Source organism: Ursus maritimus, unplaced genomic scaffold (assembly GCF_017311325.1).
Source record: "Ursus maritimus isolate PB19 unplaced genomic scaffold, ASM1731132v1 scaffold_12, whole genome shotgun sequence".
Lineage (NCBI taxonomy): Eukaryota > Metazoa > Chordata > Mammalia > Carnivora > Ursidae > Ursus > Ursus maritimus.
Genome location: NW_024423564.1, coordinates 3,753,937 through 3,775,015, shown reverse-complemented (window position 1 = coordinate 3,775,015; position 21,079 = coordinate 3,753,937). Strand labels below are relative to the sequence as shown.

The window sequence follows — 21,079 nt, the reverse complement described above, 5'->3', positions numbered from 1 at the left end:
TCTGGGGACGGGGTGGTGTGCTACTGAAATAGATTCTACTGAGAGCAGTCGGGTATATCATCTTTATTGATTTCCTTTTAAGCTAGTAGTATTTGAGAGTGAATTGCTGTACAATCAATTTGGCGATGAGGTCTCATTTTTTCCTTTCCGTCGGCCCCTCATGCTGCGGAGTAAAACAATGAATAACTGTTAATTGGAATAAGTCTATTCCTATCCTAGCCCCTACTTTCTCCATCCATGACAGGAAAATGCTGGAAAGTTTATAGAACATTGAGAAATGCAATTTAAGGAAATCCTAAGATCTTATTCTGAATTTTATTATGTTTTGGGTTTCTAGAGGCAAAATGAAGATTAAAGCATAAAAGCAAGTTTACCAAAAACAAAAACACCATTAAGGTTTTATCAGCTAACAGGGAAGATGCAAGTACATTCTACAGGCATTCTTAATGGCATCTATTTTAGCAACCACAACATTCTTACAAAAGCATAATTTTAATAGGCTTATCTGCTCACTTTATAGCAGCTCTCACGTATACAGATGTATGAATCATCTTTAGTGCTCAAGGAGCCTATAGAATTACGAGGAAATGTAGTGAAGTTGAAGCTTGAAAGAGATCACATGAAATCTGGGTCCTGCCTTAAGTTGACCATAAATAAGCCATCATTGCAGTAGTCACCCCCAAGACAAATGACAACAGAAGACAGTCCCACATAATGAACTGGTTTCCAGAGGTGGTCCTCTCTGAGACAGTAAATGGATGGCAGCGCATTCTTCAGGAGAGGATTCCTACTAAATACCCAGAAACAGCTGTCAGCCAAAGCCATTATTTGCTCTCATCACATCTCTGTATCTTCAGAATTGGAAGAAGAATGTGAGGCTGTACTGTACGTCTGTGCAAAAGAAAACAAAAGATGTGTAAGTGCGAGAGTGTGGATGTCAGCAGTTGCCTGACTTAAGGCAGGGAGCAGAGTCACTTGCTAGAAGCCAGCTGACCTGAATTTCACACTTGGCTTTGTTTCCAGCTTGCTGTTTGACACTAACAAATTTCTTAATATCTGTAGATCTTTTCTATAAAGCTAGCATAGGCCTATAATTGACTTGCTATAGAAACATAAAATTTTTTAAAGACAAGTAGAATGCTTTCTTTGCTAAGCAATCAGGAATGCAAGGTCAGTGGCTGCTGTGTGTGCTGTGGTCTGAATGTTTGTATCTCCCCAAAATTCATATATTGAAATACTAATCCTAAGGTCAGGTGATGATATTAGGAGGTAGGATCTTTGGGAGGTGATTAGGTCATGAGGGCGGAGCCCTTGTGATTGGGATTAAGGCCTTATAAGAGAGTTCCTCCCCGCCCCCCACGGAGCCCCATGTCCCCTTCTACCATGTGAGGACATAGCAGGAAATTGGCCTTCTACAGCCTGGAAGAGGGCCTTCCCCAGACACCAAATCTGTCCTTCAAAACTGTGAGAAATAAAGGTGTGTTGTTTATAAGCCACCCAGTCTATGGTCTTTTATTGTAGCACCCCAAACTAAGTATGTATTCAGTCACAAATAGTATTTAATTTATATGACCAATCTGTAAAATTCATGGAAATGGAGTAGAATGAAATGTAACGTAAAGAAGAATGATATAAAACTTTTAGAGTCTTGGCTTTGCCATACATTTCCTTTATGAACTTGGACAAAAATATAAAAGGCTTATCAAGGATTTTAATCCAAATACAGAGTAATGCTTATTCCTCCCTATTACTAAAACACAAATACCTGCCAATTATCTTAAAAACAAGTCTCTAACCACCACCATTCGTTTTATGCTTACCGTTATTAACCAGGCACTGTTTGAAGCACTTCAATAGTCTTAGTTAATAGGAAACAAACAGAGGGTTGCTGGAGGGGAGGTGGGGGGGGGATGGGGTAACTGGGTGATGCGCATTAGGGAGGGCACGTGATGTAATGAGCACTGGGTGTTACATGCAACTGATGAATCACTAAACTCTACCTCTGAAACTAATAATATACTATATGTTAATTGATTTTAAATAAAAAAATTAGTAAAATTTTTTAAAAATAGTTAATATAATCCCAATAATCCTACAAATTATCCTTGGTTCGCAGGTGGGGAAAGTGAGGCAGAGAGCGAATAAATCCATTTGCCCAAGGCTGTTAAGTGGCAGAACCAGAATTTGTATGTAATCTGATTCACGTTCTTCTGGTGGTTCCATTATAATTTTGATAAACTTTTATTTCTTCATTTTTCTCTGGACAGTTACTGTCAACTCCATGCTATGAAAAAGCAGCTTGTCCTCCTGCCACTTCCTCTCCACCAAAATAATTTGACTTGCTTGTTACCTTTGTCATTTTCTAGTATTCTAGGAAATCTGTGGTAAACATAGATCTGAAGTGTACTTATTAAGGACTTTATCATACCCTGATAGGTTAGATCACTAAAAGAAGTCTGTCACCACTCACTCGTTCTTTTGCCATGTGTGAGTCATGCTCTGGTTCTGCCAGTGTTTCTTCTTTGGAATCGGCGGGGGCAGCCAGCGGATCAGCCATGGAGGAGACAATAGGAATTTTCTTAGCCCGGAAATAATCATAGGCCTTCTTTCCGCAGACTAAGAGTGTGACATTCTTCCCACTGCTCTGGATTCTGTCTACCACCTTCTCGTAGGGTTCATCCTCCACATTCACTCCATTCACTTCGATGATGATATCCTCATCCTCCAGCCCTGCCACTTCGGCAGGGCTGCCGTTCTGTACCTGTGAAAAGAAGTTCTGCATGATCACTTCAAGACACGGATAAAGGAATGTTAGATTAGCTTCCCTTCAGAGGAGAGAGGAGCTTGAAAATGTATTCTTAACCATGTTGTTTCTCCCTGAGGTACAGAAGAAAGGTGCTCTAATACTTTTCTGCTTCTGAAAGCTCCAACTTCCATACTCAAATGAGTACCGTGGGAAGAGGGGTCCAAGATGACGGCACAAGAAGACTCTGAACTCACCTCCTCCCCCAGACACCAAATATACACCTACATAAAGAGCAATTCCTCCTTAAGAACTGAGGGCTGACTGAGCAGCTTCTGCACAAAAAAAGGACAGGCCACATAGAGAACAGCAGGAGAAAGGGAGACACAGTAATGATGAACCCACCCCCCGCCTTGACACTACAAAGCGCAGTAGGGAGAGAGAGCACTGAGCAGTCTGCACGCAGATTCCCCAAACCTGGGGCACAGGGAAAAAATAGCAGTTTAAAGAGCAGCTAGACAACAAAGGGAACTGATTTACTAACCCTAGAGCATCCACCGAATGGTAGGGAAACTCTCCAGGGTCACAGGTACTAGCAAGTACCGCTGTTTACGTTCCCTCTCCAACTTGATAGTGCAAGACAGACCCAGGGTCCAGGTGCTCTAGCCATCCTGCCGCCTCAGCAAACCCTGGGACCCTAGCCCACACCAGCTCCAGGCGGGCCCACTATGGCACATACCAGGTCACCCTCAGCTGTCTCACCAAAGCAGTCATGGCATGGGCACCCCAAGATCACCCCAGCCCATGCCTGCTTCAGCCATGCCACCAGAGCTGGCTCCGCCCAAAGCCAGTAGGTACATGCAGTCTACACTGGGGACATTTCTACACAAGATCACTCCTTTAAGACAGGGAGAGGTAGCTGTTTTGTCTAATTCATAGGAACAAACACCAAAAGTGAAACAAAATGAGACAGAGGAATATGCTTCAAATGAAAGAATAAGACAAAACTTAAGAACTGAACAAAATGGAGATAAGCAATCAACCTGAGAGTTCAGAGTAATGGTCATAAAGATGCTCACCAGACTTGAGGGAAGAATAAATGAATTCAGTGAGAACTAAAAGAAACAGAAAATATATTCTTTATCTCTGATTGATTTTTATAATAACTGAAATTTAAAAATACAGTAGAGGGAATCAACAGATGATACAGAACAGATCAGTGATCTGGAAAGACAGGTAAGCACCCAAGCTGAAAAACAAAAAGAAAAAAAAAATTTTTTTTAAGATTTTATTTATTTATTTGACAGAGATAGAGACAGCCAGCGAGAGAGGGAACACAACCAGGGGGGAGTGGGAGAGGAAGAAGCAGGCTCCCAGCGGAGGAGCCCGATGTGGGGCCCGATCCCAGATCGCCAGGATCACGCACTGAGCGGAAGGCAGACGCTTAACCGCTGTGCCACCCAGGTGCCCCAGAAAAGAAAATTTTAATTGAGCTTAGGTTAAGGAATCTCTGGGACAACATTAAGCATAATAACACTCATGTCATAAGGATCCCAGAAGGAGAAGAGAGAAAGGGACAGAAAGCTTATTTGAAGAAATAACAACTGAAAATTTCCCTAACCTGGGGAAGGAGACAGACGTCCAGGAGAATCCCAAGCAAGATGAACCCAAGGGAGAACACAAGACCCATAATAATTTAAATGTCAAAGATTAGAGATAGAGAATCTTAAAAGCAACAAGAGAAATGCAACTAGCTACATACGATGGAAATCTAATAAAGGCTATCAGCTGATTTTTCAGTAGAAACTTTGGGATTATACATATAATCCCACTCCCCCTCTGGCCTGCAAAGGGCTGAAAGGAAAAAAACCTACATGCAAGAATGTTCTACCCAGTAATATTATTTTCAGAATTGAAGGAGAGAGTTTCCCAGACAAAAGTTAAACAAGTCACAACCCCTAAATCAGCCTTACAAGAAATGTTGAAGGGCCTCTCCAAGCGGAAAAGAAAAGGCCATAACTAGAAGAAAATTATGAAAGGAAAAAATTTCACCAATAAAAGCAAACATATAGTAAAGGTAGTACATCAGTCACTTATAAACCTAGTGTGAAGGCTGAGACACAAAAGTAGTAAAACCAATCATATCTAAAAAAAATAATAAGAGATTTACAAAATAAAAGATGTAAAATAAGACACGCACTAAATGTGGAGGGAAAAGAATAAAAATGTAGTGCCTTTAGAATGTATTTGAATACGGGACACCTGGGTGTCTCAGGCGGTTAAGCATCTGACTCTTGATTTCAGCTTAGGTCATGATCTCAGGGTTGTGAGATCAAGCCCCCTGCATCGGGTTCCACTCAGGGCATGGATCCTGCTTAGGAGTCCCTCTCTCCCTCTGGTCCTCCCTCTCCCATGCTCATTTGTGCGTTCTCTCGCTCTCTTTAAAAAAAAAAAAAAGTATTTGAATTTAAGTGACCATCAACTTAATATACACTGTATATATTTAGGATGTTATATAGGTAACCATAAACCAAAAACCTGTAACAGATACCAAAAAAATTAGAAAGGAATCCAAGCATAACACTAAAGAAAATCAAGAGTCACAGGGGAAGAGAGCAAAAGAAGAAAGGAATAGAAGAACTACAAAAATAGCCAGAAAACAATTAACAAAATGTCATAGGTACATACCTATCAATGATTACTTTAAATGTAGGTGGTCTAAATGCTCCAAAAGACAGAGGGTAACTACATGGGTACAAAAACAAGACCGATTTATACGCTGCCTATAAGAGACTCACTTCAGGCCTAAAGACACAGGCTAAAAGTGACAGGCTAAAAAACATACCATGCAAATGGAAGCCAAGAATAAAGCCAAGGTAGCAATCCTTACATTAGATAAAATAGACTTTAAAACAAAAACAGTAGATAGAGACGAAGGCACTACCTAATGATAAAGGGAATAATCCAACATAACAATTGTAAACATCTATGCACCCAACATAGGAGCACCAGAATACATAAAGCAATTATTAACAGATGTAAAGGGAGAAACTGACAGTAATACAATAATCACAGGTGACTTTAACACTCCACTTACATCAATGGATATATCATCCAGACAGAAATTAATAAGGAAATGGTGACTTTGAACAACACTTTAGACCGATAGACTTCACAAGTATATACAGAACATTCCATCCAAAAATAGCTAAATACAAATAAAAATAGGGGCGCCTGGGTGGCTCAGTCAGTTAAGCATCTGACTCTTGGTTTCCACTCAGGTTGTGATCTCAGGATCATGAGATCAAGCCCCACGTTGGGCTCCACACTCAGTGGGGAGTGTGCTTGGGATTCTGTCTCCCTCTGCCCCTTCCCACCTCTCTCTCAAATAAATAAGTAAATCTTTTTTTAAAAATTGGAAAAGGAAAAGAAATAAAGGACATCCAAATTGGTAAGGAAAAAGTAAAACTGTCACTATTTGACATGATACTACACATAGAAAACCCTGAAGACCCCACCAAAAACTAGTATAGTAAATGAATTCAATAAAGTTGCAGGATACAAATTTAATATCGAGAAATCTGTTGTGTTGGTGTGCACTAATAACAAAGAGAAATTGAGAACAAATTCCATTTGAGGGCACCCGGCTGGCTCAGAAGAGCATTCCACTGTTGATCTCAGGGTTGTGAGTTCAAGCTCCATACTGAGTGTAGAGATTACTTAAATAAAACTTAAAAAAAGAAAAAAAGAATGAAAATCCCATTTACAATTGCATCAAAAAGAATAAAATACCTAGGAATAAACTTAATGAAGGTTAAGAAAGAGGTTTGAAAGGCCTGTACTCTGAAACTCTTAAGATGGTAATGACAGAAACTGAAGATGGCACACATAAATGGAAAGATATTGCATGACCATAGACTGGAAGAATTAATAGTGTTAAAATGCCCATACGACCCAAAGCAATCTACAGATTCCATGAAATTCCTATCAAAATTCCAATAATGGTTTTCACAAAACTAAAACAAAAGATTCTAAAATTTGTATGGAACCACAAAGATCCCACATAGGTAAAGCAATCTTAAGAACAAAGCTGGGGTCTCACAATCCCGGATTTCAAGGTATGCCACAAATCTGCAGTAATCAAAACCGGGTAGTACTGGCACAAAAGTAGACACGTAGATCAACGGAACACAATAGAGAGCCCAGAAATAAACCCACGCTTATATGGTCAATTAATCTACGACAAAGGAGGCAAGAATATACAGTGGGGAAAAGACAGTGTCTTCGGTAAATGGTTCTGGGAAAACTGGAAAGCTACATGCAAAAGAATGAAACTAGACCACTTTCTTACACCACATACACAAATAAAGTCAAAATGGATTAAAGACCTAAATATGAGACCCGAAACCATAAAACTAGAAGAAAACACAGGTCATAATTACTCTTACATCAGCTTTAGCAACATTTTTCTAGATCTGTTTCCTCAGGCAAGGGAAATAAAAGCAAAAAGAAACCATTCAGACTATATCAAACTAAAAAGCTTGGACGCAGCAGAGGAAAGCATGAAAATGAAAGGGCAACCTACTGAATGGAGAAGATATTTGCAAATGATATATCTGATGAAGGGTTGATATCCGAAATATATAAAAACTCCTACAACAACAAATAACAACAAAGAATCTAATTAAGAAATGGGCAGAAGACCTGAATAGGCATTTTCCCAAAGAAGACACACACATGGCCAAGAGATGCGTGGGAAAAGATGCTCAACATTATTTTTTTTTTAAGATTTTTATCTATTTATTTGACAGAGAGATAGAGACAGCCAGTGAGAGAGGGAACACAAGCAGGGGGAGTGGGAGAGGAAGAAGCAGGCTCCCAGCGGAGGAGCCCGATGTGGGACTCCATCCCGGAACACCGGGATCACGCCCTGAGCCGAAGGCAGACGCTTAACGACTGCGCCACCCAGGCGCCCCAATGCTCAACATTATTAATTAGGAAAATGCAAATCAAAACCGCAACGAGATATCAGCTCACACCTGTCAGAATGGCTAGTACCAAAAAGATAAGAAATAACAAGTATTGGCAGGGATGTGGAGAAAAGGGAATGAAGCCCAGTGTGCTGTGGGTGGGAATGTAAACTGGTGCAGGCACCATGGAAAACAGTATGGAGATTCCTCAAAAAATTAAGAATAGAAATACCATAAAGACCCATTGATTCCACTTTTGGGTATTTCCCAAAGAAAACAAAAACACCAATTTGAAAAGATCTGTGCACCCCTCTGTTTAGAGCAGCATTATTTATAATAGCCAAGATTAGGAAGCCACCTAAGTGCCCACTGATAGATGAATGGATAAAGAAGATGTGGTGTGTGTGTGTGTGTGTGTGTGCGTGTGTCACAATAGATTATTACTCAACCAAAAAGAAGAATGAAATCTTGCCATTTACAACATGGATGGACCTAGATAGTATTATGTTAAATGAAATAAGTCAGACTGAAAAAGACACATGCCTTCTGATTTCACTTATATATAGAATCCAAGAGACAAAACAAACACTGGTGGTTGCGAAAGCAGAGGCAGATGGGGGGATGTGGGCAAAATAGGCAAAGGGGATTAAGAAGTACAGACTTCCAATTATAAAATAAATAAGTCACAGGAATTAAAAGTACAGCTTAGGGAATATAGTCCACAATATTTAATAACTGTGACAGTGGCAACTACACTTACCAATGATGAGCACCTGTAATGTATATAATTATTAAAACACTATGTTGTACACCTGATATAACATTTTATGTCAACTATACTTCAATTTTTTAAAAAATCATTAGGATCATCAGAAGAAAAAAATGTGTAACATTACAGTGGTTGAATATCATATTGTATGTCTTCTGGGTTGAAGGCATTAATTCACCTTCATAGGTTCCCTTTTTATATTTCCGACTTGAGAGCCATAGGGCTAGTCTCACTGTCAGCCCCTACAGGCGAGGGACATGTGGCTAAATGTGTAAAAGTACCAAGTATCACTCCCCGTGATTGTCAGCTAGAGTCGTGGAATCTGTTTGATTTGAAAGTATCTAAAGACAATTAGGTGTTTAAGAAAAACAAAAGATGGGAGCTTAGGATGTACTAGTCATTATCTTAAAGGGTACAGGACCTTGACGGCATTTATTTAAACCCAAGGGAGGCCCTCAGTGTAGGCCTCAATGTAACCTTTTTACTAAGCCATCAGTGAGTGGGAGAAACTACAGCTTTCCTAACCGTGGCTGTGCTCATTGGGCTGCTGGAACCAGATGACCATACCTCTTTGATGAAGGAGCCTGGCTGACCCTGAATCGCGTTTAAGTGAAAGCCATAGCCATTTTCACCTTTAACCAGCCGGCAGAGCTTAGGCTTATGATCTCCTACTTCCTCTGTAGTATCTGGACTGGAATCTTCTAGAGGAGCAAGAGCGGGAGCAAGTGTCGGAGCTGGAGCCTCCTTGACAGAACCATTAGGCAGTTCTTGACTTTGATAGTAGAGAAATGGAGAAAAATGAGCCTTTTGAAAATAAAGGGAAAAACCCATTAATTGTAAGTATGAGTAGCTATACTTTAGTACATGTGCCTAATTCCCAAGGTCTCGCATATGTTGCACAACACTGGCAGATACGTCTGATTGCGGGCAGTAAAATTCCTACACTACCCAACCGGGAAAGGTATAAAGAAAGATTGAGCTTGGCTGCGGAGTAAACAGATGCACATATACACAAAATAAAAGCAGTTCAGGATGTTTTACAAAGATCCAAAAATAAGTAACAAAAATGCTCGTTTCTTCTGACTTTGTGATAGTGAGCAAATCACTAACCACCGTAGGCCGCCTCCCTGTGGGAGAGGACACACATCGAGTGACTTGCCCTGTAGCTCGGGCATAGTAGGTTCCTCTAGCCCTTCCTCCTCAGTGAGATGGTCCTCGGGCCTTAAACACATCAGAGAAAGTGAAACAAACACTATTTTTATCACCATCTGAAGTACACAGAGTAATCTGTTGTACTCATTTTACTACTTTTTGTTGTAAGCATGAGCTGACACTCCTGTTATGCCAAACCCCTCAGCATATTTAAATACTTCTAATCCGTCCCCAGTCTCAGACCATCCTTGTGAAGAAGGGAGCGATGGTCTTGAATACAGAAGAGACATAGAAGAGGAGACATGGGACTGATTTTTTGAAAGAATTAAAAGCTTAGTAGAGTGTGGGTTTTAATTGAGAGAATTTAAAGGGTAGATTTGGGTATGGTAAGATCCTGGATCAGCAGTGAAATTGCTGCCCACAAGTATCCAGGACCTTTATTAGGCACGGAGTAGAAAATCAAGCAATTGAAAGTGAGTACAATGTGTGCTCTGCCCCAAATTGTACTGTTCAGAAGCCTGGTTAAAATTAGATTGGGGTCCTCTGGTTATCATCTCTCTTGCTAACCACAAGACCACATCTTCCTTTCTAAACAAGAGTAGCACCAGCTAAGAACTCCTAGTTACCCAGTTCAACTAAATTTCAGACCTTTCAGTGATATACTTGCAAATGTCCCACATTTCTTTCCGTCTTTAAAATGTGGAAAGTTATCAGTGACTCATTACATACAAAAATACCTCTGACATCACTACCCAACAGGCAGGTCAACTGTATGAGAGAGTAGCCCCTGATCCTCAAGATAAGTACAGTAACATTAAACACTTCGTGAGTTTTAATTCACTTCCAAATATTTGGGTGCCTAGTATGTGCCAGGAGCTGGTTTAGGTGTTTGTTTCATTCACCGATACATCTCAAAGATCCCCACCACCACCCCCCGCCCTGTATGGAACCTACTTTAGGGGGGGTTTGGGGAGGGGGAGGGAGAAGATGGGGACAGGCATCTTTTTAGATCAAAGTTCTCTCTTATATTAAACCAGAACATTATGGTTAAATCATTGTCATAAAATCAGGAGGGATTGGAAAAAAACCGATGCCAGAATCCCCCTTAGCAGCTACAGCAGTGACCTCCTGACTTCTGCCTAAACTTTTCTACCAACTGGGAGGTCACCACTTGGCAAAAATGGCTCCCCCTGTTCCTGGCAGCTTCAGTTGTCCTTAAGCCAAAGCTAGCTCCCTATACATTCTCTATTTGGTTAAGCTATGCCCCATAGAACACCTCAAAAATAAGGACTTCTTGCATGTAATAGCCTTCTGAATTCCTTCATATATATAGATCTATGCACACACACACACACACGCGCACACACACACACACACACACACAATTTACCACTTTTTTAATGCTATTCATCTGTCAGTGGACACTTGGGTTGATTCCATATTTTGGCTCTTGTGACTTAATCTGTGGTCTAACACATGGTCTGTCCTGGAGAATGTCCTATGTGCCCTTGAGAAGAATGTGTTCTGTTGTTGGGTAGAGTGCTCTGTATTTCTGTTAGATCTAGCTCGTTTCTTTTGTTCAAGTCCTTGAGTTCCTTATCTTCTGGCTGGTGGTTCTATCCATGATAGAGAATGAGATATTGAAGTCTCCCAGCAATTATGGTGGAATTGTCTGTTCCTACTTTCAAGTTTGTCAATATTTGCTTCATGTTTTTTCCAGCTTTAATAAAGTGTAATTGACAAACTGTATATATTCAAGGTGGATGGTGTTATTTGATTCACGTCCACATTGTGAGGTGATCACTGCAACAAGGTAATCAACATGTCTATCACCTCACATAGTTACCATTTAGCCTTTCAAATTCTTGAAGATGGTCTCCTTTCTTCCCCAAAGTCTATGCTTATTCAAACAAATATTCACATGGTGATTTCCAAAACCTCTGCCCTGATTACCTTTCTTGACACTGCCCTTCTTATAGTCCTGTTCTCAGAACTGGACACTGTTGATTTAACAAACATAACATTTCTGTGTGCCAGGCGTTATTCTGAATGTTCTAAATATTACCTCACATAACCCTTCACGGTAGCTATCCCCATCTTACAACTAGGGAAGCAAGCACAGGGAGGGTAACTTGCCCAAGATTACATTACTGGCCATTTCAAGTATGGTCTGAACAACTCAGTACAGTAATGCTATCATCTCCAAAAGCCAAGTGTCAGTTAAAGTAACTTTAAATTCCCTTTTTGGGGGTGGGGGCAGCTACTTACAGTATCATCAGGTTTCTGGTCTTTTTTTATAGTCCTCAAATCAGGTCTCACCATTTGGCATTCATACAATTTAGTTTTAAGTTAGTTTAGTACCTGAAATTTATTCTTGTTTAAACTTAAACTTATTAGTTCTTATTCTTCTTTCTATCCTGACTGGATATTTTAAATATTATAATCTCTAGTAAATTAATTATCCATCAACACATTAAGCCATCCGTATGACTTAAGTATGTTAAATGTTTCCCATGTCTCCATCCAAATTTGGTAATAAACTAGCTTAGGGTAAGAAGCATACCAGTGGAGACATCTATTCAGACTGACTTTGTTCCAATATCAATTATTCTTCATGTATGGTTGTACAACTAGCTAAAAACCCATTAATTGTTCCATCATCCAGTTCACTCTTTAATCTTCTTTACGCAAGTATCTTGAAATAGCTAATCAAAATGCGCTGAGAGGGTATATGGTATAATGAGTTAAGAACTTGGGTTCAAATACTGGCTCAGGTGGGTGACTTTTTTTAAAAATGAAGTTTAGAGGGGCGCCTGGGTGGCGCAGTCGTTGGGCGTCTGCCTTCAGCTCGGGGCGTGATCCCAGTGTTGTGGGATCGAGCCCCACATCGGGCTCCTCCGCTGGAAGCCTGCTTCTTCCTCTCCCACTCCCCCTGCCTGTGTTCCCTCTCTCGCTGGCTGTCTCTCTCTGTCAAATAAATAAATAAAATCTTTTTTTTAAAAAATGAAGTTTAGAGAGACTAAGAAATTGCTAATCTATAAAAAGGGGCTAATAACGCCCCCTACCATATCCCTCCCTCTGTATCATTGATGCACCTTTGGGTGCTTCCCTTATTGTATATCACGTGGAACAAGTACATCTTTGGCCAACTCTGTGACTGTCACTTGGTGAGGCAGATGGTATGTAGAAGGCCCCCAAAGGCCAGTTAAACTAGACTGAACACCTCAGTTCTTGTGATAAAATTAAAAGATTATTTAAAAACATCCAGATAACACCAGTTGTGATTAAAAGTTGAGAGCAAATAAGGTTAGTTTGACACTCAGGTTAGTTAGTCTTGGTGAATCCATGTTTCTATTTGCTTGCGAAGGGCTTAGAAGCTGTTTAATCCTTTCTAGACGTCTATGTGGGGTTAATGGAACTTATTGGTCTATAGCTTAAAATCCGGTTGTTTCCTATTTGGGAAAGTTAGGGCTACATCTGCCTTTTCCAGGCTATTGTTCACAGAGTTTTCTCAGATCACCAAGAGTCATTCTGTAATTACATTTGCAAATTCTCTCAAAATTTTGAATCCAAGGACTTAAAACTCATTTACCAATCACTTGGCATTCTCTTATCACCACCAATTTGAACTTCAGTGCAGCCTTAATGATGATTGCTATGCCCTTCCAGTTTGAAAATCAAAGTGGTAACTTAGCCAAAGTTTGAGGACTTGAGTGAACCAACCCAACCTTAATGCACGAATACGCGATCTTAAATTATTTACCAGTCTATACATGTTGTCCGTCTCTTTGTCTACCACCAGCAGCGAAGTCTGATCTCCACCCTTTCTAATCATTTCCACCACACTGTCATGATCCAGGGACTCCACAGACTCGCCGTTGACAGCAACTAACAGGTCATTGTTCTTCAAGCCAGCCTCCTCTGCTGGACTTCCAGAATCTATGTCCTTGATGACTTGACCTACCCACCCCAAAAATGAAATAAAATTATCAGAAAGACCCCTAAATTAAGCTGTGGAATTTCTGCTGGAGCCCAAGGCTCTGATAAAATAAATTTAAAAGGCATGCTGAATACTACTGCCCCTCCCACTGGCATCCAAGGATAGACGATAAGCACACTCTCCAGCCTCATTCCCTGCCCACAACTTACTCCAGGAACAAACTCAGCCATTACCGATGAAAGGATCTTAAAGAATCATGTTGTTGCTGAAAGTGTCTGAGACTCAATCTTGACAAACTAGCATGCTAAGCATTAAGAGTCAGCAAGTTCCCAGGAAGTCAGTGAGCATCCTTGTACCCACACATCTTATGCAGAAGCTAAGCCACTGGGGTGCCTGGGTGGCTCAGTCGTTAAGTGTCTGCCTTCGGCTCAGGGCGTGATCCTGGCGTTGTGGGATCGAGCCCCACATCAGGCTCTTCCGCTATGAGCCTGCTTCTTCCTCTTCCACTCCCCCTGCTTGTGTTCCCTCTCTCGCTGGCTGTCTCTATCTCTGTCAAATGAATAAATAAAATCTTTAAAAAAAAAAAAAGAAGCTAAGCCATTAAAATGGGGCAGGAAGAAGAAATAACAAAACTAAAGAACTCAGAGCCTAGGAAACATATGCTGGCATTTTAGTAGCAAATTGGGTGCATTCAACTGTGAATGTGTCTGTGTTCATGCCTCAACGATGTGTCTTTACCCTTCCTCTCCTGACTTGAACTGTCTCCACCAGATGCTTTCAGATCTCTCACACTTTTTTTGTCCTTCCCACTATTTTAACAAGCCCCAGTTTCACTTTTCCAGCTAGCTACTGAGCATCTCCAACTAAATAGCCTATAGATCCCTCAAATGTAACATATTCAAACCAAAAGTCATCTCTGCCCATCTCCCCCATTCCAAAGCTCCTCCCCTCAGTCACCTGTTCATGGCAGCTCCATCACCCTAGTCATTGACATTTAGCATCAATTCTTCCTCAGTATCCACTCCCCGTATTCTAATCAACTGCTGGGCCATTTGATGTTACCTTCATATTTGACACATCTCTTCTCTGGCCCCACTTCTACCTAAATGCATGTGATATTAGTTCCTGCCTTAAATTCTACCTAACAACTACAGCACCTTACCAACTGCTCTCCCTATCCCTAATCCTTGCCTTCTCCAATACAAATCTGCCTTCAGATTCATCTTGATGCAATGTCTGACCAAGTCGTTCCTCGGTACAACAGCACAAGTGCAGGCTTTAGAGCCGAAAAAGACCTGAATTTGGTCCCAGTTAAACCACAACTATTTGTCCTTATAATAATTACTGTATCTTCTCCCAGCCCTCAATTTCAGAAATTCTTTTTTTTTTTTTTAAGATTTTATTTATTTATTTGACAGAGATAGAGACAGCCAGCGAGAGAGGCAACACAGGCAGGGGGAGTGGGAGAGGAAGAAGCAGGCTCATAGCAGAAGAGCCTGATGTGGGGCTCAATCCCAGAATGCCGGGATCACGCCCTGGGCCGAAGGCAGACGCTTAACCGCTGTGCCACCCAGGCGCCCCCCAATTTCAGAAATTCTTCTTGCAGAATTATTAGGAGTAATAGAGATGCGTAAAGCCCCCAAGATGCTGTAGGCTTAATTTTTCCTCTCCCACTGTTGAAAAAACCTTTCACTCCCCATCAACTACAGAGCCAAGTCCAAACTCTTCAACCTGACATTAAAGGCCCTCATCATCCCTTTCCAACCTCCCTTTCTAACGTGGTTTTCTGTGCCATGCATTAAATGCCAATCAAACTACGCCCATGTTTCCCTGATTTGTTCACACAATCCTATCCTCATGGAACGGCCTTCATTGTCCCCATACCATCTACTTGTCCAAATTTTGTTCGCACTACAAAGCCTGAGCTCAGGTGCTATCTCTACCATGAGGCCTTGTAGTACTTTTTTAGTAAGAAAAACTTGCTCCAAGCTTGAATTCCAGTAGTTCCCTACCCCATATTAAGGTGCGCCTCACCATCCACCTTCAGTTATGGACGTATGTGTTATATCTCCTCTACTAAATAGTGGGCTCCTTGACTGAAGGATTCCTGTTTGACTCACTCGATATTCTATAAGGCCCTGAGGATGTTTTTACATAATATGAATCAAATTAATATTTGGTGAATTAACATAAATATACATAATGAAAAGAAAATAGAACGTCTAGGATAATAGTTTGCAAATGGCCTGAGCCTGCATTCCTTTATATATTCTGTTTCTTATAAGGCCCTTAGTTCTTTCCTTATTGAGTTACAAGGAATCACAAAAATTCCTGATTCTATTTGATTCCGGGATCCCGACCTACACCCCTGCCTCAGATCCAGTGGTGTATTGGAGTTGGCTCACACCAGCTCATGAGAACCAATTCTGTTCAAGACTTCTTAACTTTGCATTCTGTGACAGCACATTGGTAGGTTGAAATAAGGTATATTGGGAGTATGTATACCACAAAAAAAATAAACAAAAAAATCAACAAATGCTACAAATTAGGGCATTTTTTTTCCAAAGAGCAAATTTACAGCATACTACTGCCCAGATCCAAAATTCTGCCTTATCATTCTGCTAAGGAAACCTTGAGATGCCCATCATGGCCCCCATGGGAACTGACCCAGCTATGCTCTCTAGCGTCTTATGTCCCCTCATGCAACTGGTAGTGACTCGGAGGCCTAACGGAACTCTGGAGTCAGACTGGCTGAAGAATTAGATGGTCACACCACCAAGTTTTCTGCTCTTCCAGTGCCTCACCTTTCTGTTCTGGGCCTGCCCGTAGATAGAAACCATAGCCATTGCTTCCCTTCTTCATCTCCACAACCCGGGGCTGGTGGGGTAGCAGTTTCAAACTGGCTGTTTCTCTCTTGAATTTTATCTTCTGTTCAGCATGGAGCTTGTCAGTCTCCTTGTCCACCAGCAGGAACATGACACGGCTTCCGGAGTTCTTCACCTGCAACAGCACACACAGGTGAGACTGACCGCCATCTCCAAGGACAATGCTGGGAAGCAGGAAAGTTTCTTCCCAGGGGCACTCGGTCTCTAGATTTGATAGAAAATATGGAATGTAAGGCCCGAGTTTAAACTATGACACTTTTCCCACCATCTCACTGGTGTTTCTCTATCTCCACGTCCACAGTTGTGTTTGCCTTTGCTAAGTATGACCTCACCCACACAGATGCTAACGGAACCCAAGTGAACGCTAGAATTTGAAAACCCAGAAAGGTATTTAAGTGAGATACTTAAGTCTATAAAAGGAGTTTGGAAAAGCAAGTAAAGGTCTACTTTGAAAAATTATTCTACCAAGAGAAGATAAAGTTGGTCAGTTTTCAAGGTTCCATATGACCTCAAAGGAAAACCTCAGAGTGTTATCCATGTGTCATGGAACTGCGCTGGGACATAAGATTTGGGGTAACGGGTTTTCCAACACTCCCCACGTGTAGCTCTATATTCATCACCACATTGGTTATCTGCCAGCTTGTATTAAAACATTTTAGTACAACACTGACTTTTTTATAAATTCAGAGGGGCTCCCAATCAGATACAAATAAGATCCAAAAGATAAAGTTAATGATTCTTTAGAATGTTTTTCTCTGAAAACCTGAAACTAGCAAATGCCTCATTCCAAAACCGTATGTTAATACTGCCCACACCATTAGGGAGTCTGTTCACTCTTAATACAAAGGGCTGGTCAACTTCTCATCATTATATTTCTCCCATCATAAACTACCATTCATGTCTTCCTGTCACTTCCAATAAGAGTAGAGTGAAAGGTAAGAAAAGTACCCCTTTGGGCTATACCTTTGCAACCACTTCCTCATGGCTGGCATCTTCTACATTCTCTCCATTCACTTCAATCAAGTGATCATCAGCCAGGACACCAGCTTTCATAGCCACACCTTGAGGCATTATGTCAGTCATGTACACTCCCTTTTTACCTGAAAGGGCGTGGACAAGCATTACAACTCCATTACACAGAAAGTCCAACAATAAGGGGTTTTCTTCCAATAATGCAAAATTACAACTTCCAGTCTTAAGGCTAACTCAAATAGACTTTGTTCTAATCTAGAATTAAAATTACAGCTCCTAGCACAAAGCTTGATACAGACATTATTCGGTTGGTTTCTACTGATCTGAATAGAATTTCTGAGCCCAACTAAATGCAAGGAAGGAATCTCAAGGGCAGTGGCCTCTTAGACCAGAAAGCACCGAGCATGCCCATGCTGCATCATTGTGTCTTACTCCCGTTCTTTGCCTTTGTGGAATTAGAAGGCACCTGTTCCATTCTGTCCTCTTTGATTAGTACTATCACCAACCACCACATACCCGTGAAGTCACTAAATCTCGCTCATGCAGGCTTAAGAGGACAGAAGCACAGAAGGGTGGGGATGTATCCACACATACAGTCGGTCTGGATTAGTAGATGATGTGATTTAGGGGCTTCTTACAGAAATGCTGTCAATTCTTTCAAGATATTAATATTTCAACCTTCATAATGACAAAATAAATCATTTGTAAGGAATAACAGTATAAACTGCCACTTTAAAATTTCTCCCGTTACCTTGTTTTACATTTGTCGTGAAGAAAACATTTTCTTCATAAAGCTAATTTAAATCATTTATTATGTACATTAGCACAAGAGTCAAATAAATAGAATCTGAATTATGATCATTTTTTCACCATTTTGCTGATATGGACTACTAAGAAATGCCAAGCTTCCCCTGCCCACCTGCACCATAATGTTTAATAACTGACAAACTTGAGAAATACCTCTTACAGCTACTTTATATCTCTTGCTATAGGTTAAATAAGTCTTGGAAACAATTTTATGTTTACTATTGTTCTGCTCTTTATTACTTACCCAGTTATGACCAGTGCTTCTCCAGGAGCAGAAAGAATATGGGAGGAGCAACATTCAAGGAGGAGCCAAAAGGTTTATATAGCCTCTACGGCTCCAACCTAAATCCCAGACACACCATTACAGAACCACGGTCAACTGAGCAAAAGCCAGCCTGCATCTCCGAAACTCTAGAAACAGAGCTTCTAGTATTTCCTGATGGACGCACCTCAGGGCAGTTGAGGCTAGGCCACAGCTGAAGGTACTGTTTCAATGTCAGAGGAGGGTGGGGATGAGTATAGCATCCTCAGCAACTATAACAGGGTCTGGCCCATCAACAGGTGCTCAAGAATTTATTGAATAAATTATCACCTGGGCACTCAGAAGTGAAAAGATATCATCCTATTCAAAAGTAGCTATTATGAAGAATCTCCTTTTTCTTGCCTTTTATTCCCCCTTCTCCCCTCCACCCTCACCGTAAGGCAGCTAAGAAAGAATGACAAGGAAACATCAGCCCTCTAACCCTCTGGCCTCCAAGGCTCAGCTAACAAACACTGGGGGACAAGAGTGCCCAGTGGCCCTCCCCACCCTGTGCTGGGTCCAGTGTTTTGATCCCTCATTACACAATTGTCAAAGCAAGGGAAAGGCCAGGGAGGGAGGGAGAAGCTGCAATTGGATAGCCATAGCATCTGAAAAGTTTGTTAAAGTCATTAACCAATAACAGTATCTTTCTTCTGGAAATTCCACCCTCAAACTCACCTTGGACAGTTTTCAGAGAGAAGCCATAGCTGTTCCCCTCCTTCACTAGGTAGCAGAGCCGTGGCTGGGTCCAAGTCTGTGCTCCTTCGTTCACCACAGAGGCCAGTTTCTTATCATTCAAACTTGGCTCCTTCTGACTTTGTCCCAACTCTTTCAAGTCTACCTGGTTTTTCATTGCTTTCTCATAGGACTCCCCATCCAGCACTAGTAAAGTCACCGAATTCCCACTCTTTCTGACCAGATCTACAACCTAGGAGGAAGAAAAAGATAACTTTAACCAAGAACTCTATCAGATGCCATAAGGGGACACTCACCATCTGGCCCATTCTCTGAATCTAGAGATTCTGAATGCTGACCCTGAAGCCCAAGGAGTCAGCAGATGGTGCTCCAGCCTCTATACCCCATCCCTTCTTAGAGCAAGCGGCAGATTGGAGGGGGCAAGGCTCTAGCACTGTTGGAACCTAGAGTGTGGCCCAATCCCAGCTGGGCTCATGGGAACAGGGTGGGGTACTGGAAGGAGCATCCACTAGGAGGCAGGCAGAATGGGAGTGAGGTCAGACCCTCCCATGTGTGCACTGCATGAACACATTAGCAAGCGAAGTTCTCTGAGCCTCTGGGCCCTCTTCTGAGAAATGGTGATATGTAACCTCACGGGCTGTGATGAGGGTTCAACAAAATAATGAATATGAAATTGCCTAGCAATAGATCCTGGCATACAGCAAACAGGATGCCTATTGGCTGACACTATTCAATCTAGGAATAATCCTACAGTTCCCAGTTAACTGGAGGGGACTTGATTAGCAGGCAGAAAGTACAGCCATAAAGGGATCTGCCTTGCCAGTGGAAGCTGGGAAATCTCCACTGACCCCAAAAACTAACCAGCAGAGATGTGGAGGCTAAGGAGATCCTGGAAGAAGAACCCCAGATGTCCCATTCACCTGCGTATGCTCTTCTTTGTCCACAAAGACACCATTGATCCTAAGAACTCGGTCTCCATCCTGGAGGCCTGCCTTCTCCGCTGGGCTACCCTTCTCAACCACCCGGACCAGGTGGCCATCAGTGTCCTTCTCAATTCGCAGGAAGAAGCCATAGCTTTGCCCTTCTTGTTTAGACAGCTCACATTCTCGTGGATGGAAGGTGGAAGCCATTTCTGCGCTGAAAAACAAATGGATAAACCCATGGGAAAGAAAATCTGCTTGAAGAGAGAACCCTTGTCCTCCAACTCCCATAATCTTATTCTTCTAACCACGCCAAATCTAGACTACAGCAACACCAGGGGCAAAGGAGGCCACCTTCCAGGACTTGCTAATGATTTCCAGATCTATTTCCCCAAGGATGATCTTTTTACTTGAGTTTCAGACCCGTGTATTTGGCTGGGTCCTGGACACAGAATTTTCAGTTTCAATAGCTCCAAAACTAAATTCCTCTTTGTCCCCGATCTAAAGAAAGTAGGTCTAAATACCTGATCTAAAAATTTTAAGAAAATCCAAGCCCACTTTCATTCAAATATTTGAAGAACCTCCCAAGGACTAGGCCTGAAGGATAAATCTGTGAGCAAGACAGACCTATACTTTGCCTCTCATATTGGGCAGAACGTATTTTTACAACAACACAGAATGAATGATGTGCTAGGGAGGAACAGAGTGATAAGGCAGAACATAACAAAGGGCACTGGGAGTAGGGGATGGGACGGGCAGAATTAAGAATGGCTTCCTGGGAAAACGACTTTCCTAAAACCTGAAGGACTAGTGGGAGTCAGGTGAGGCAGGACGGGATCAGGAAGACCTCAAACAAGTAAAAACAGAGACACCAGCCCTCGGAGCTGACCTGATCTATTGGAGAGGAGATAGAAAAGTGGTTGA

General features: G+C 41.6%; 1 protein-coding gene across 1 annotated transcript; it reads right to left on the bottom strand.

The window, feature by feature from the left end:
- Positions 1–50: 50 nt before the first annotated feature.
- On the bottom strand, positions 51–20,365 carry PDZK1 (PDZ domain containing 1). The gene is made up of 8 exons (XM_008707740.2): positions 20,156–20,365; positions 19,218–19,467; positions 17,423–17,559; positions 16,379–16,574; positions 13,398–13,594; positions 9,050–9,286; positions 2,471–2,761; positions 51–891 (listed from the first exon to the last, which is right to left on the bottom strand). Exons 1-8 carry the CDS (start codon positions 20,363–20,365, stop codon positions 838–840), a joined length of 1,572 nt encoding a protein of 523 aa, XP_008705962.1. The 3' UTR covers positions 51–837.
- Between the last annotated feature and the right edge of the window lie 714 nt (positions 20,366–21,079).

Bases quoted from the DNA above. Each gene is read 5' to 3' on its own strand.
- PDZK1 (XM_008707740.2), bottom strand. From the start codon at position 20,365: ATGGCTTCCACCTTCCATCCACGAGAATGTGAGCTGTCTAAACAAGAA. The intron at 17,560-19,217 runs GTGAGTTTGAGG...ACGCCCTTTCAG, and splicing joins CTCTCTGAAAACTGTCCAAG to GTAAAAAGGGAGTGTACATG. The intron at 892-2,470 runs GTGAGTGGTGAC...TCTTTTGCACAG, and splicing joins CACACATGGCAAAAGAACGA to ACGTACAGTACAGCCTCACA.